Source organism: Hemicordylus capensis, chromosome 3, assembly GCF_027244095.1.
Source record: "Hemicordylus capensis ecotype Gifberg chromosome 3, rHemCap1.1.pri, whole genome shotgun sequence".
Taxonomy (NCBI): Eukaryota; Metazoa; Chordata; class Lepidosauria; order Squamata; family Cordylidae; genus Hemicordylus; species Hemicordylus capensis.
The window spans coordinates 287621294-287638979 of NC_069659.1; the positions used below are offsets into that span (position 1 = coordinate 287621294).

At 48.4% G+C, this 17686-nt stretch overlaps 1 protein-coding gene and 1 long non-coding RNA gene across 3 annotated transcripts in view; one reads left to right on the forward strand and one right to left on the reverse strand.

Annotated features, from left to right (window-relative positions):
• Window positions 1-17686, forward strand: part of GOLGA7B (golgin A7 family member B) — a 54297-nt gene that overhangs the window by 30675 nt on the left and 5936 nt on the right. Inside the window, exons 1-3 of one of the 2 annotated variants that reach the window (XM_053309237.1) lie at window positions 4300-4844; window positions 12181-12306; window positions 12913-13065. In XM_053309237.1, the coding sequence (XP_053165212.1) occupies window positions 4833-4844; window positions 12181-12306; window positions 12913-13065 (291 nt within the window). In that variant the 5' untranslated portion in view covers window positions 4300-4832. Of the gene's footprint in view, window positions 1-4299; window positions 4845-12180; window positions 12307-12912; window positions 13066-17686 lie in introns of those variants that run through there. The other variant, XM_053309236.1, reaches the window with a different exon arrangement.
• LOC128350704 (uncharacterized) lies at window positions 6426-10755 on the reverse strand. The gene is made up of 3 exons (XR_008319416.1): window positions 10670-10755; window positions 8402-8779; window positions 6426-6517 (listed from the first exon to the last, which is right to left on the reverse strand). It is a non-coding gene; the product is annotated as an uncharacterized LOC128350704 (long non-coding RNA).

Consider the following 17686-nt stretch of genomic DNA (forward strand, 5'->3'; position numbering starts at 1 on the left):
GGGGCAAGGCGCGCTCTCAGGTAATCTGGTCCCAAGCCATTTTGGGTTTTAAAGGTTAAAACCAGCACTTTGTATTGGGCCAGGAAATTGACTGGGAGCCAGTGCAGCTGATGAAGCACTGGTATCATATGATCAAAATGTCTAGTCCCAGTTAATAATCTTGTAGTCCTATTTTATACTAGCTGCAGTTTCTGGACAATTTTCAAAGGCAGCCCCAAGTACAACACATTGCAGTAATCCAAGCGAGAGGCTACCAGAGCATGAGTAACTGTGGCCAAGTTATCTCTGTCCAGGTAAGGTCGCAGTTAGCATATCAGCCGAAGTTGATAAAAAGCTCTGAGCCACAGCGGCCACTTGAGCCTCTACAGTGCTGGATCAATGAGCACCCCCAAACTGCAAACTGTTCCTTCAGGGGGAGTGCAACCCCATCTAGAACAGGCTGAACATCATTCACCCAGGCAGAGGAACCAGCAACCAACAGTACTTCTGTCTTGTCTGGACTGAGTCTCAGCTTATTCACCCTCATACATTACAGCATCCAAGCACTGAATCAAGACAGTCACCACTTCACCTGAGTCTGATGAAACAGAGAGATACAACTGGGTGTCATCCACGTATTGATAACACCTCGAGCCAAATCTCCTGATGACCTCTCCCAGTGGTTTCATGTAGATGTTAAACAGCATAGGGGAAAGAATGGAACCTTGTGGAACCCCATAGCAATAATTGCCAGGGGGTTGAGCCAGGGGCGGAGCCACCATTGGGTCAACAGGTTCAAAGAACCTGGGCCGGTGGCCAATCAGGAACCGCGAGGGCGGCCCCGACACGCCCCCCACGTCTGATGTCAGATGCGGGGGCGGTAGTTTAGCTCCCGAGCAGGGGCCGCGCGGCCCCTTCGGGAGCTAAGACTGGTGCTGCGTTCGCTGCGTCACCATCACCACTTCCCGTGGCAGAGAATTCCATAGATTATGTGCTGTGTGGAAAAAGTACTTCCTTTTGTCATTCCTAAATTTCCTAGCCTTTTAGTTTTATGGGATGACCCTTGGTTCTAGTGTTGTGAGAGATGGAGAAAAACATATCTCTGTCAACTCCCTCTACTCCATGCATAATCTCTACCATGTCTCCCTGTAGTCGCCTCTTTTCCAAACAAAAAGCCCCAGATGCTGTAGCCTTGCTTCATAAAGAAGGTGCTCCAGGCCCCGATCAGTTTAGTTGCCTTCTTCTTCACCTTTCCAGGTCTACAATGTCCTCATTTAGATACAGTGACCAGAACTGTACGCAGTACTCCAAATGAGTCTGCACCATAGATTTGTATAACGACATTATAATATGAGCATTTCAATCTTAAATCCCCTTCCTAATGATCCCTAGCATGGAATTTACCTTTTTCACCACTGCTACGCACTGAGTTGACACTTTCAATGAGCTCTGATTGGAGTTACTTATAAGAGAATTCCTGATAGGATCTCTAGGTTAAGGCACAGTATTAGGTGTGGGTTAGTTTGGATGTGTTTTTCTCATATTTTATTTGTTCTTTATGCTCATTTGGCTGTTGTTCTTTATGCTCATTTGGCTGTTGGCTGTACTAAAATTTCCAAAGGAACTACTCTTTAGAACTGAACTGTTTTAAAGTAAAAATTTCTCTCTTTTTGAATTTAACAGACTGTAACCTCTGTTTTCCCCACCCCATGCTTAGAAGCCTTTCCACCCTATCTAGCTTGAAGGAAACAGAGGTTTTGAAGGCTGTTTTTGTAGAGAGCGAGTGTGTGTGTGTGTGTGTGTGTGTGTGCACGTACACATATGCACACACTCGGTGGCAGCAGTGAAGCTTATGTTCATGGGACTGGTTGAGAATGGGCTGTGACAGGGCCTAAGGACATGTTGGTAGGAGTGTGTATGATGGGAGTGGGAAGAGAAGACTAGGCACTGGCAAGCAGAAAGGCTGGCAAGAGTCAAGAGTGGAAGAAGGGAGAAGGAACCTGAGGAAATGAGTGGTGGACACATGGACACTGAATCAAAAAGGGACCAAGAAGAGAATGGAACTGGTGAACACCCTCACACAAGACCCAGAGACTGCTTGCAATTGTCAGGAAGGAAGTGGACAGGCATAAGTGGCTTGAAGGTAATCTATCTCTCTATATAATTATCTAAGTCGTACCTGTGGCGAATCCCATACATGGCAGCTCTTGCGAGAGTTTGCAAGCAGAAGCATCGTGGTGATTGGGCAGTGGGGATTCCATATGCAGATATGGGGGAGGAACCTGTGATGGTTAAGGTCAGTTGGAATGCAAATGTTACTGGTCGGAAGATACTCTTGACTGTAGAGGAGAGGTATCTATCTATTTAAGGATAATGGGCAGGGGTATGCAAAGGGAGGGGTCGTGAGGGAGGAAAGAGCCCCTTCAGGAGAAGGAGGCTGCTGTTGTGTGAATTAGATGAGGGAAACAAGATCTGTTAACTCTGGAAGCGAGAGCATGAGAGAGGGGACGAGCGAGTGGGGGAGAGAGAATAAGAAGGGAGGGGAAGAGAGAAGGAAGGAAGGGCGAGGGACGGACCCGGGCCTGTCAGTGGCTGAGGGGAATGAGCAGCCATGGCGGTGCCTATTGGCAGCAAGGAAGGGCCCAGTCAACCACTCCTGCTGTTTGGGGCTACTGAAGCCATTGGCGGAGGGAGACAGGCAAGGGATGGGCCTGGGCCTGTCAGTGGCCTGAGAGGAACAAATGGCCATGGTGGTGGCAGCAGTGAGGAATGGCCTGGTCAACCGCTGCTGCTGCTCCTGTGGGGTTGAGCAGAAGTTGGGCTTGGGTGAGGGTGGGAAGGTCTCAGGGGATGGGGGCTGCAGCTTGGCCAATAGGCATCAGCAATGCTGCAGCCATGACCAAGAGGAGTGAGGCGGATGGAGTAGAGGGCCAGAGGAGTGACCAAGAGGGGTGAAGGGGATGGAAGCAACTGGGTGGAGGAGGAGGAGAAGCAGGAGTGCGGTGAGGGTGGAGAGATCTCTGAGGTGGGGGGGGCTGTGGCATGGGGTGAGGGGAGCAATCAAGTACTAGCGCGCAGATGCTCTGTGTGGGTTAAGCTAGTAATTCATTAATATCTGGCTGTTCTTTAGTCATGGAACTCATGGCAGTGTAGACAGGATTCCCAGACATCACCTACCCAGCCAGCCAGCCAGCCAGCCAGTGACCAGACATAGACCTGCTTTGCTCCAGCAAAGTGTTGGCAGCATGTGCTCATGGGTGTCTGCAGGGGGTAGTTGCCAGATTCATGACCAGATTAGATTCCTGTTTACATACTTTATTTCTAGATTTGTGTATGTATATACTCTGACACAGACACCTAAGGAAATTCTGGTGGACACAAATGTACATATCCTCAAACCATGCCTTGGGACTCTGTAGGTTGGGGAGTGATCTGAGCACAGGGTTTTTCCATATCCAGACTCTGGGAGTGCTCCTTTCTTGTACTTCTAAAAGTTGCATGATAAGGAAAATTCTACCCAGGTGTGGGAAAGGCACACTTGGAGCTGAAGTTTTCCTAACCTGATTCTTAAAAGTACAGGAATCCATCACGGTTGAACCTTTTAAACCTACATAGGCAATGCTGAAGGCAGGAGATTGAATTTTGCTTATTGATTTGAACTGGGCACTGGCCAGCCAAACGTTTGGTTGGTTGTCCTGTTTAACTGAGGTTGCTGCCGCTCAGCTTTGAACTGTGGAGAAACAGGCATAAATAAATATATTTGATTTCAAAGCCACTGAAAATCCGTGATTACTAGTATCTATCAGTTCCGTCCTTTATTTTGCAAGCGATTGGAGACAACGGAATCTTTAAATGTCTACTTCCACTGAAAAGGAATATTATTCTGGACAGGAAACATGGAGGATAAGTTGAGTGTAGATGGACCCCGGAAAAAATAAAGGTGGAGGTGGTGAGTTAAGTCAAGTCACCCTTCTGTCACTGTGTACACAAGTGTAGTAAAGGAGTCTGCCCCAAACCCTATTCAAGTTCTTTTTGCGGGCGGGCGGGCGGGGGGGGGGCAGTTAACTGGGAGCGGGACCAAGCGTTCACTCAATGAAGCGTTCACTGTCCTGGAGGTGGAGACGACAACAACGGCGTCTGCCAGAGCTGCACCGGGATCTGGAGCTTTGGGCATCTCTGCTTGGCAAGGATGGAGAGGAGTACCGCAGGCTGCCCGCATCCTAGCTCCCAGAGGACAAGCAAGAACTGAGGGGCGGCCCAGTTGGGCTTTGCCTGACTCTGTACAACTCCGCCTCTCTGTCCTGGCCCCTCCCCTCAGTCAGTGCCGGAGTCGGCGCCCGGCGCTCCAGCGTGGGGACGCCTTGGGGGGATGCGGCGCCCACGAAGGATGCGCCCCCCTCCCCGACCCCGCGCGCGCGCTTTATGATGCCAGTCACTGAGCAAGACTGAGCAGCCTTGAAGCTGGGGGTGAATGGACCAGCTACCCATTGAAGGACTCGAGGTGGGTGGGAAATGCTTAGTCAGCAGCGCGGGAGAACGCTAAGTGGGGCGCTGGCTCCCGCTTCCGGGTCCAATACCAGGCTCCAGCACCGAGGATAGCGCCGAACTCTCCGCGCCCCTTCCCCAGCGCGCTCCCTCCTCACCGCGGACGCCGCCCCAGCGCAGACTAGTTGCCATCCCTGCCGGCAGCAGCTCCGGGATTGGAGCACTTCCTCCTTCGTACAGCACCGGGGACAGCGCCCTTCATCCGCCTTCCTGGGGGGGCGAGGAATCGTCTTCATCCCCAGCCTGTTCCTGCTCCAGCTCCAGCCTCCTGGCGCACCGGCAGCGTGGCTCCTCCACGCTGGCACAACATGGCAACCGAGGTGAGTCGCGCGGGGGAAGCAGGACTGTACGCACGGCGGGCACACAAGAGGCGACGGCTCTGTCGAGTCATGGCAGCAGCTGCCGCCGGGCAGAATCTCTGCTTGGCTGGGCTGCGCGTTAGTTCTGCCGGATGCGGCAAGAACCAGCAGATCAGCGCCCGCCCCCCCCGCCAACCACCGTTGGCTGCTCCTGCAGCAGCACGTCCCCTGGTTTGTGCTGCAGGCCGAGTGAGTCTCCTCCTGAGTCTTCCCCGACTTCGGCAGCGCCTGCTCGGGTTAGAGGAAGAAGGCGCTGAGAAAACCCGGCGTGTGCCAGGAGCGAGGGACGCCATCGCCCGCTCCACTTCCTACTGTCCTTGCCCCGCAACCCTGGGGCGACACCTGTGGCTTGGCCTCTCGGGTGTGGGCTCCGCATTTTCTAGGCTGGTTATCTACCCGTGAGCAGCTGCCCAAAGCCACTAATTGCTCTGTGTGGCAGGCACGGCAGGCAGGAGGAGCAAGGGCTTTCTCCCAGCAGAACTACACCCAGGAGTCCTCCCAAGTCAGCCTTTGCCTTTCACACCTCATCCCCTTCCCTCAGAGCTGCAGTCACAGCCTGTGCCAATTCAGTGGACCCTGGGAATGACTGTTCTCCCTTTATCCCCCAACCCACCCTAGAAGAGCCTGTTTGCCACAACTGGCCATGCCCGTGCCAATGCAAGATGCAGCCCAGAGCGAGTGCTGTTGGGCTAACGCGGGCAGCACTCTAACGGGAAGCAGTACTGTGAGAGCAGCTTGTTGAAGCCACATCAGGACACTTCAGACTGCAAAAGGGCCAAAACACCCAACACTCTATGCACACACAGACATAATGTCCCCCGCAGGCCTGGAGGAGGGGCCTCCAAATGCTAAGCATGCAAAATGTGGTGTATCTCTGCAAGTCAGTGGGAAGTATCTAATTCAGAATCTCTTCTTTAAAAAAAAGAGTTTCCAGCTTTTCCCTGAGCATGTTCTGTTGTAAAACATAGTGCATTGCAGCTTATCTGGTGGTGGTGGTGGTGGTGGTGGTGGTAACAGTAGTGGCAGGAGGGTGGGTACCAAAAGGCTTTTAGGTCTAGGTTCCAAAATTACCTAGGTGTACCTCTGGGTGGAGGTCATGAAACCTAACCCCTTCCTATTTCTAGAGACATATATTTTAATTTTGTAAATTGTACAATACAAAATTTTGTATTGTAAATTGGACAGTACAAAATTGTAAATTTTGGAGAGGAGAGCTTGTCTTGTCCCCATAGCTAAGCAGAGTCTGCCCTGGTTGCATATGAATGGGAGGCTTGATGTGTGTGCACTGCAAGATATTCCCCCTCAGGGGATGGAGCTGCTCTGGGAAAAGCAGAAGGTTTCAAGTTCCCTCCCTGGCTTCTCTAAGATAGGGCTGAGAGAGATTCCTGTCTGCAACCTTGGAGAAGCCGCTGCCAGTCTGTGCAGACAATACTGAGCTAGACAGACCAATGGTCTGACTCAGTATATGGCAGTTTCCTATGTTTCTTATGTTCCTAATTTTAACCACAATAGCAGATTTTCAGACTTGCAGCCCTTGTGGCTGGAGTTTTTACTCTGGTGGGCTCATGTTGCAGTTCAATAATCCATCCTCTGACTTCAGGAAGATGCGACCCTACATTTGCTTCCTACAGGACCTGAAATAAGAACAGAAATTTTTAGTATGAGCTCTGGGAGGTGCCTTCCTCTTTCAGATTTGTGAATGTATTAACATGTCTGCATGTTGGATCAAGCCAAGACCTATCTAATCCAGCATCTTGTTTCCTACAATGGTTACCCAGATGCTTTTGGGAAGCCCACAGACAGGAGATAAAGGCATACCTCCTCTCACTCTCCAACCATTGCACTCCTACAACGTTCAGATTCAAAGCATACTGCCTGTGAACCTGGCTGTACCACTGAAGCTTGGAAGCTGGGCAGGAAGGACACTTGGACTGTATATCTTGGGCAGTGAAAAGAAGTTTAGGGAGCTACAATCACTCAAATGTTGTTGGAAACGGAGGCCATTGGGATGGGTAAGGGAGATGAAGTGTTGAATTCCAGACTGATCAGCATTATGGAGTTCATCATAATGAGGGACAGAATAGCTTGAGACCCAACGTCTGCTGCCATTTTATGGATATCAGTCATGCCTCTCTAAGAGGCAAATCCAATGCAGGAATACAACTTTGAAAGCTGTCAGGGTTCCTTAAAAACCTTCCTATAGCGTAGCTTTTTTTCCTTTGTTGGTTTAGTCTGGCAAGGTGTTAATTTCGGCGGGGTGTGTGTGTGTGCGCGTGGGGCAGGCTGTCCTTCAGTGGTACCGTGTTTCCCCGAAAATAAGACAGTGTCTTATATTAATTTTAGCCCCCCAAAATGCACTAGGGCAATTAGTGGTACATCAGAAATTACTGCTAGGTCTTACTTTCAGGGTAGGTCTTACTTTTGGGGAAACAGGGTGGCTGAATATCTCTTTAGGAGGTTGGTGAGCTGATTTTTGAGAGCAAAGAGGAATGGATGCATGAATAAACAGCATTTTGTATATAATAAGAAAGTATTGCCCCACTTTGTCATTTATTTGAACTTGCTTACCCAGTACTCTGTCTGCCTATTTGTCCATCTGACAATCTGTGTTCAGTTATACTAACTTAAGAAGCTTTTGAAGCAAGTACAGTCTGGAACTCGCTTTGCTACAGCTACAGGACAATGTGTGATTCTGGTATTGGCATAAAACACTACAGATACTACACTGAAGATAGGATCTAGACCTTACTCAAAATGCATTCTTGGGAAAGAATAAAAAGAGGTGTTTGGATGCAATTATCAGGTAGGTCAGGCACTTCTTGAACCAGCTGCATGGGCCTCTCAGAGGCTCAGATAATTTTGGTTTATGCAATGACTGCATCAAGAGACGCAAAGTTAATAAGCTGTGGCAGAGACTAAGCTGCTGAGCATAATCACTGGGGCAGGTGTGTAATTGTTAGAGACATGTGACTTGATGTATTGTTTCATGGGTGAAATTAATGTATTGCAGCTTAAGTATTACCATCATGCAAATAAGCTGATGGCAGAGATGGGACATGAGTCCAGGTTCCCCAGAATCCAATCTATTGCCCCATCCATTGAGTTATGCTGCTCATGAAACAGAAACACCCTAAGTTACATTTACATTAATCAACAACAACAGTAAAAAGGGCTTCACCTTGTGGAGCATCACAGGGAAAGGGGAAGAAAGAATTGCCAGGCTGAATTCAGCTGCAGCCTGACAGCATAAAGAGACATGTTAGTGTATCCACAAATCTGGAGAAGGCAGGCGCCACCCAGAGCTTTTGATAAATTGTTTATAATGGGTTTGCCTCGGGAAGAATAAAACCTTGGCTCTCTAACATTATGTGGCAGGAGTCTGCAGTGTTCATGGAAGAGCCTGCTCTAGGACTGGAGTTCTGGACTCTGCCTTAAATAAGAGAGACAGATGCAAAGGCTGGTCTACATATCAGTCCTAGGCTCTCAAGCTTGTATTGTGCATTCTCTCCTGGTCTCACCTTTTGATCTGTGACCTTGGCTGGGATTCAGAATGCAAGTGGGGTGGGTCTGCATTTTCAGCTCAGTCCTGTCCCCACTTGGCTGGGACCTGACAGCAGATGGAGAATTTAAAGGAAAACATCTTCATGGTTAATTCTGGGAGGATCTGCCCTTGCCTTGAAGACAGACCCTTCTTTGACGATAGTTTTGTGTTTTCTCTTGTATATCTCTTCTTTCCAAATACAGGGTTCTGGCAGTCCCACTCCTTGTAGCTATGTAGCCCAATTTCTTCAGACGTTCCGCTCATTATTTGTCTTGGTAAAACTGCTCCATCTTCTCCTGCCAAGCCTCCTGTTATGTTTTGGCCTTAGCAGCTATTCCATAAATAGCTCTGGTCCCTACCGACAGTAAGCAGTTAAAAACAAGAAGTTTAAAATGTGTTTCATCATAGCTTTATTTTATTTTAATTGGTTTTAATTGTATGCTTTTATTCAATTGCTTTGTTTTACTTTGTGAGAGCAGCCTAGAGAAAAATTGTTATGGGGCAGCTAACAAAGTTGTTATGCAAATATTGGTTGCACACAGGGATAGCTGTCCACACAAAATAGAAAGCAAGGGATGATTCACACATGCATGTACACTAACTGATATCCCCATAACCACTGAATCTCCACAGTTAGTTCACATTAAATCCCTGTGAAATTATTGTATCCTCATGTATTATAAAAGCTATATGGGTTTGATTTGATGACTGTTTTTACAAATGTAAGTTAAGAAGTGTGTGTTTGTGAATTTACCCCATAAATTTTAGATTATATTCCTAAATCTAAAATCCTTATAGCCCAAGGCAACATTTAAAGTTAAGGAACTGTGGGTTCCCATCTATCCTGCCCTATACTGGTATAGGGCTCACCAATTGTTCTTAACCACAACTACATATAAGGTCTTTTAATGCCTTTTTGGTAGACTGCAATGTTTAGTCAATTAATTGGTTAGATTCTCACTGGGAAACCTTTTTGATCAACTCTAGAGCTGCCCCCAATTAATTGGGCAGCCCATTTAGAAAGAATAATTAGTTTTAACACAAATATTTACAAAAGACAGTAGGTAGAAGATGCTATCTTAGAAAAGGCATTTCCTCTTCTCCCTTACACATGATGCAATGCTCCTACTAAGGTGATGCCTGCTTGGATACATACATACATCATCTAAAGAGAGACAATGGCTTACATTCTGTGCAATGAGCCACCCATGGGGCCTGCTTGCTGCTTCCATACCAGCCAACAACCCAACTGCCCTCCTAGCAGAGGTGGGGGCTGCTCAGTGCCTACTCAGCTATACATCAGTGTAGTTGTGACCCCCTTCACAACTACTGTTTTTATTCATATGCCAGCTGAAGCAGATTTAGGCATCCTTTATACCAGGGCTGCACAACTTGGGCCCTCCAGCTGTTGTTGGGCTACAATCCAATAGTTGGGGGTGATGGGAGTTGTAGTCCAACACCTGTAAGAGGGCCAAAGCTCTGCAGCCCTGCTCTAGACATCCTCCAGCTTTATGGGAGTTGTTTATGCCTGAGCTGCATCTGCATGGCTGTGATGACATTTAAATGACCCAGCCACTTGAATGAGGCTGATCACAGGGATCTTTCACAGGCACAGCCAAAGACTTTTAGATGCCTGTTGTGAAGGCTCTCCATACGAGCAGCCCTACCTGGGTAGGGCTGCTCATGTGAAGTGCTGGGATTGAGGCCAATTCCAGCTCTGCCTCCCCCGATAGCCTGTGGTTTTTACCTGGAGTAAAGGGCAACAGCGTGTGAATGACCCCCAGGCCCAGAGTCATGTGAATGCTTGGGTTGCAGGCATAAGAACATAAGAACAGCCCTGCTGGATTGGGCCCAAGGCCCATCTAGTCCAGCATCCTGTTTCACACAGTGGCCCACCAGATGCTGCTGGAAGCCACAGGCAGGAGTTGAGGGCATGCCCAAACATGCCCAAGCATCCCAAGCAGTCACAGCGCCGGCCCGGGCATCTAGAGTGCCCAACTCACAAGGGAATCTCCCAATGCCTGTGTGGTGCATTTTGGGATTCCTGGAGGCCGGGTCTTGTTTTCTCGATCTCCAGTGATCCGTAATGCTTGGAGCAATGTGGATTGTGTGGGTACCCTGCCGAAGAGAAGATGGTTGATTGTCTGTGTGTGTGTGTGTGTGTGATGCAGTTCCTCCCTGCCCCTCTCATGGTTGTGAGTACAACCTTATGGCCAGATGCTTTCTCTGCCTGCTCCCAACTCACTTGCCCCATTGCCTCTTGCTGCTGGAAGAAATGCTCCAAGTCTTCCCTCCTCCTCAGCACACTTGATCTGAAAAGCAGGAAGGAGATGGAGCAGAAGAGGAAGTGTAGAGGAGAATGGTCAGGAGACTCTCTAGCCCTCTCCTCTATGCTTCTTCTGCTCCACTCCTTAAATCCAGAGTGCTGAGGAGGAGGATTCACACTGGCATCAAGTGGTGGTATTGGATGGGAGGATACGGGGCAGCAGCTGCTGTCCTAATAATCCATCGGCTGAGGTGACCATTTTCATTCACCTCATTATGAAGCCAGGTTTGAACTTTCTTAAGAATCAGTGCATCTGGAGCAGGGTCAGTTCCATGGGAAACACCCATGCAATTGGCCCCACCCATGTAAGTGGGTCACTGAAATGTTTTCTCAGCCTTTCAGATATTGCTCATGGATAAGCAGCTTCCATGAAGCTGGGAGAACATCTAAAGGCCATTATAGTTCTTGGTTTACTGTATATGGGATTAACTGATTAAGATGTCCTTAACTGCATGACAGACATAATCTTTAGTAATGTTCTCCCCAATGGCAGTTCTTCCATCTGATGCTGTTTAGCAAGATGTCCACTTCTCCCGATGTGTTCCCTCTTAGGGAAAAGGGCAAGTAAGTGGGAAGATTGCCTTGAGGAGGATATCAGTCAGTAGATGAAATTGCTGTCAATGGGGAGAATTAACAAATTTGTCTCCATGAAAGATCATTGAATAGGAGGACACTATAAGGTTGTTCACATGACCAAACTGGAAGGCTGAGGGATAGGCGGGGTAGGGTAGGGTAGCTGGGCTCCTACATGCCCTCTCCCGGATGACTGGCAGCTCTTCCTTGCTCTACCGATCATGCGCCCACACAAGCGGCACAGTGGCGAGTGGCGGAGCTGGGATCCAGAGCAGAAAGTCCTCCGGTATCACACAATGTACTGCGCGAGGAGTGTGGTACATTGAGGGAATTCCACACTGCTGGGTGCTCCTTCTGCCTGGCTCTGTGAATGCTGGCAGCCAGAGCATCTACACCAGGGATTCTCAACGTTGGGTCCCCAGATGTTATTGGACTTCAACTTCCATAATCCCCAACCAAAGGCCCTGGGGCTGGGGATTATGGGAGTTGAAGTCCGATAACATCTGGGGACCCAACGTTGAGAACCCCTGATCTACACGACCGGGTAGTGAGGTAGAAGGGCGTGCATGCTCCCTTCTACCTCACTTCTAGCCTGTGTACAAAACCCGGGCTACAGAGCAGAGGAGCATCAGGATCAGTCCCAATCCCCGTGGTTCCATGGCCAGCCATACCTGGGCTAGCACTGCCCTACCTGGGTCAGGCTGGTCATGCGAATGACCTCTATGAGGCATGGGGCAACCCATTAATGAAGATAGGTGCTACTGGAGCCGCAGGTGCCAGGACAGGGAGTGTGAGCTTCCTCTGCTTTCTTAGTGGGTGTTTTGCCTTTTTGTAACCACCAGCCTTTGATTTTACAGGTCCACAATCTCCAAGAACTCCGGCGAAGTGCCTCGTTGGCCACCAAGGTCTTTGTGCAGCGGGACTACAGTGATGGGACCATGTGCCAGTTCCAGACCAAATTCCCCCCTGAGCTGGACAGCCGGGTACAGTCAGTTGTCTCACAGAGTTGCATTGGTTTACACTTGGACTCTAACAGTGTGTGATAAATCCTTAGACCAGGGGTGGGCAACCTTTGGCACACCAGATGTTGTTGGACTACAACAACTCCCATCATCCCCAGCCACAATTGTGACTGATGGTAGTTGTAGTTCAACACGTCTGGAGTGCCAAAGGTTGCCCACCCCTGCCTTAGACCATAATACGAGAGCCTGTAGGTCAGCCCAGGCTATTAGGGCACCACTATAATTCCAGATGTTATGGAAACCTCGGAGAGGTTCTTACAGGCCTGGGTACAACTTATTTCTTTTAGGCATTCCTTCCAGTTTGCAAACTTTTGTACCCAAATACAGGGTCAGCCCATCCACTAGACAGACCTAGGTAGCCTAGAGAGCACTCATACTCTCCAAGGTATGAATGTACACACTCTCATAAATCCCACCCAGCATGCTCTAGACTCTACCCCACTTCTCCATGGTACTGTCAGTGTTGTGCCTATTTGCATTTGGAGGAGGGTTGCGAGGTAAGGGTCACAGAACTGTTTTCTGCCCATGCCCTCATGGTGCTTTCTCTCTTTTCTCTCCCTGCCAAAGATTGAGCGGCAACTTTTTGAGGAAACAGTGAAGACCCTCAACAGTTTCTATGCAGAGGCTGAGAAAATTGGGGGCAGCTCCTATCTGGAAGGATGCCTGGCCTGTGCGACAGCCTACTTCATCTTCCTCTGCATGGAGACCCGCTATGAAAAGGTTTGGGAGCACAGTGGGGCAAGGAGGACAAGGGAGATGGTTGTAGAGTTACCCCTGCTAACTTGGCAAAGAGGCACCTTTTAACATGGTGATTCTCTTTTATTTAGCAGGGGGAGAGTAGCTGGCCCTATCCACCCCCAGCACAGTACCTCCAGTGACTGTTGCTGGTGTCTGTCTTATGTTTCTTTTTAGATTGTGAGCCCTTTGGGGACAGGGATGATGATGGTGATGATTAATTCGATTTCTATATCACCTTTCCAAAAATGGCTCAGGGTGGTTTACACAGGGAAATAGTAAATAAATCCCTGTCCCCAAAGGGCTTACAATCTAAAAAGAAACATCAGATAGACAGCAGCAACAGTCACTGGAAGTACTTTGCTGGGGGTGGATAGGGACAGTTACTCTCCCCCTGCTAAATAAAGAGAATCACCACAGTAAAAGGTGCCTCTTTGCCAAGTTAGCTTATTTATTTTTTATTTCTCTTTGTAAACCGCTTTGGAAACTTTTGTTGAAAAGTGGTATATAAGTTGTTGTTGTTGTTGAAATATGGATAATGTGATCATGTATTGATGGGCCCCAGGGGCGTAGCAAGGTTGGAGTGGGCCCAGAGACAAGATTTTAAAATGCCCCCCCCTCACTGAAGCTCAGCTCATGAAGTAAAGAAATCTTAAATGAGGATGAATAGTGGTAACAAAAAGCAAAATTGTGGATGATGCAAGTCATTTAATGGTACTAGAGAAAGACATGCTGTTCTGGTAGCTCCAGGTCTTAACACTCACATCAATTTTGGAGGATGAATACAACGGAAGGAAGCCCGGGCGGGTGTGCGGCTGGGGGAGTCAGTCATGTGACTTGCTTCTGGGGGGCTCCCCCAAGGCAGTAGGCCTGCAGACAACTGTCTCCCCTTGCCCTATTATAGTTACGCCCCTGATGGGCCCCATATGTAGCTTGAAGCTGTAAACCAGATGTACTGCAGGGTGCAGAATTGCAGAGGCAGAGAAACCACGTGCTGCTTTGGGGTCCACTGACTTAGGGCCAGGCTAGTTGACACACAGCAAATCTCTAAGCCCATCCCACTCTTCCTTTTATTTATTTATTATTATTATTTTGGCCTTCAAAATGGTTCTGTGAGTGTATGAGTGCATTGGATTGGGGCCATAGTGCTATGGGATGGAGACCTAACCCTTCCCCTCGTGCTGTTTTCCTGACCTAAATTCTACCTTCCCCGTGAAAGCTGCTATTTGTCTTCCTGGGGAAACAGTTGCCGGGGAGGGGAGAGATACTTTGAAGCTCTTCACGTGGCCAGACAAGCCCAGGCTTGGGCAGCTCAGCCTGGACTTGGCTGCTGGACTAGAGCCCGATCCCAGCTCTGCCTTGGCTGCAAGCCCAGGAATTGGCCTCAGGCTTTAACCTGGGTTTAAGGGCGCAAGCACATCCTTAAACCCAGGCTGGTCCCTCCAGGAATCATATATGATTGATTCAAGCGTCATATATGGTGATTCAAATAAGCAAGCCTTGCAAACTTGCTGAGGTCTTTCAGAATCTACAGGCTTATCTTGGTGCTAAATGGAATATGGCACTGCTGTGTAGATATGCAGTCTGTGCACAAAGGCAAGCAACAGTTCGTGAACACTATTCTCTCTTTTGGCAAGGTGGTTAGGGTTCCTTCCTTGTGAAGTGTTCCATTGTCTGTAATCTACAGAACCTGCAAAACATCTCCCTTTTTGTTAAAGCAGAATCAATAAGCTGGCAACAGATTTGTCTTGTAGGCAAACAGGTGGTAACCTGAGAACTTAATTCAGCTCCAAAGCTTAATTTTTTTTAGTCTGTCTTCCTCCTCCTGAACAGCCAGTACTGTTGGTGCATTCAGTCTGGAAACAAATCATAGTTTTTTCAGAGAATGGAAAGTGATTTGATAAAGGGACCCCTGTTTTTGGTATATATTCATCACACTTTAGCCATGGATGAACAGATTTGGTAAGTTTTTGTATTATTTCTAAAACCTGTTTGACCAGAGGACAAAAGAAATGACTATATACCAGGAAAACAAAGCCCCTCTGAAACCACTTTCAGCTCTTTTTAAATGATGGTCTCTCTTCAGCCTCAGATATTATAAAAATTGCAGCACTTCACTGAATTCAACATTGTCACTATGACAGGCAGATTCTTATCCGTGAGTTCTTGCTTCCGCAATAAGGGATGCATCACACACTAAAGATGTTTTAGGTGTACAGCTAAATCTGTGAAATGTGAATGTGTTTCACAGGTACATTTCTCAGGAAGCCATGATTCCTGCCAAGTATCCACAGTGCCAAATTAGCAGTTGCTTGCATAATCTGTGAAATGGCGTGCAAACCTCTGGATTAAAATGCAATAAACATAGAGAGCAAATATGGAAGTATAAAAGCTCACATAGACGGTATGGGCAACTTCTGACTGTGGGTGGAGAAGCTTGGCAACTGACTCAGAATTTGTGCTCAGAGGGCTTGCATAGTTTAGGGAGCCCAGGGAATTGGCTTACACACTGCTATCCATGCTGGATAACGTGGATCATCTATTCTAGCAGGCATTTAATCATCCTTTTTGTGCGTCAGTAATCCCAATTGTGAATCTTGTGAGTGGGACAGAGTGAGGAGGAATGAATGAAAGGGTATAATATTACCTAGAGTGGGAGGGGCATCATTGAACAGAGATGAATGCAACTCTTGTAACAAAGTTTAGAATGGTGTAGCATCCGTACAATGAATGATGTGTTTGTGTTTGTTTTTTTAAAAAGCTGAGTGCTAAATCTGCATCTTCACTAGCGCTGTCGCCTCTGGAGATTTCCCCCCCATTCGCCTACCCCAGTAGTTTTCTCAATATCAAGCCATTACACACTTCCAGATTGATTTCATTAACACCTGGAGAGTGATGCCAATTCCTAGGGAGTTGGAAACCCTAATTTTCTACCCCAGCTCTATGGGGACGAGGCCATAGCTCAGTGAAAGCACATCTGCTTTGCATGCAAAAGGTCCCAGGTTCAAGCCCTGACATCTCCAGGTAGGACTGAGAAAGAGAGACAGAGCTGTAATTGTGCACACAGGCTCCAAGAACCAGTGCACAGCTGCCCCTGGGGCTGCCACCCTTGCCATGATGGGCTGTGCATGTGGTAGCAGCCCTAAGCAAGCAGCCTGGGGTAGTAGGTTGCCCTGTCTCCACTGGTCTCTCCCTGCCGTGTGCATGGGGTGCCCCTTTTTCTCCCACTGAGCACATGGCGGCCAGCTGAGCGGTGGTGGCAGTGCAGCCTCCAACCCCAGGCTGCTCAGTCAGGGCTGCTGCCACACACATGGTGGGGAGAAGAGGGGCTCCCTGCACTTGGCGGGGAGAGAAGGGGTGCTGCGCAGGGGGAGGCGACACCCCCTGTGCTACTGCTGAGAGGTTCCTGCTTGAAATCTTGGAGAGCTGCTGCCAATTAGTGAATACAGTACTGAGTTAGGTGGACCAATGGCCTGACTCAATAAGGCAGCTCCCTGTGTTCCTAGTCTCTCTTGATGCTGGTAAGGAGGAGACTGGTTTTTAAAGACACTGGCCATATTCGCACGTCACGTGGAACCGGAGGTCTGGTGGACCCACAGTTCTGCCCCCACATACACCCCGCTCTCCTATCCGCATTTGAACAAAAGGAAGAGTGTCCTCTCTGCAGTCAGCGAGATTGTATAAAGGAGGGGGAACTGGCTGTGCAGGCTTCCTTCTTGCTTTAAGGACAGCCTGTGCAGCCCATCATGGAGGGAGAGAGGGAGGATCTTCCTCCCTCAACACCAGTCCAGCCAAATGCAGCCTCCAGTGATGCATTCAAACAGAACAGAGACTCTGTGAACCCTCAGTTTTGAGCAGCAAAACTCCCTACAGATTGAGGGTTCAAACTGGAGTCTCTTGAGAGAAACCTCAGGTCACACAATGGACGGGACCAGAGTTGGACGTGTTCAGACATAATGGTAAGGAAACCGCAGGTGCCTGCAACTCAGGTTTTCCATTATGTGTGAATGCAGCCATGGTGAAGCAGACTTGGCCATTTGGAATTAGAAACGGCATTGTATATTTGTTTTCAGGGCAACCTCTACCTTATTCCAAAACCCATTAAGTATGTTCGGGTCTAGGAGAACCCTGGACCAATGTGAGGAGAACTCCACATTGGGCCATGTAGACAAAGAAATCTGTGCTGGCTCGGTTGCTGTGTATGTGGTGGGGACCCAAGACACATTGAGTTCAGAATACATGCGGCTTGCAGAACTGGATGCACTTAATGAATACATTTGGTTCCTGGGGGCAGGTGGGAAGCCTAGGGTTTCAGTTTTGTTCTCTAGAACCCATTGATCTGACCCCATCTGTTAAATTTATTTATATCCAACACTTTCCTAGGAAAGAACTCTGGTTAGAATAGAATAGGCTTGATTCAAAGGGAAAGGCATATGAATTAAACTGTCAAGTAGCTTTCCCTGCTCTAAGTTTCGGGAGCACACTGTTTGTCACAGGTTCTGCTTCAAATGTGAGACTTGCCCGCTTGCAGTTTTTCAGAGCTGGTAAAATAGCTGCACATTCTGATGCACTGAATAGCCCATCCTCCAGGTTTTGTATTCTCCAC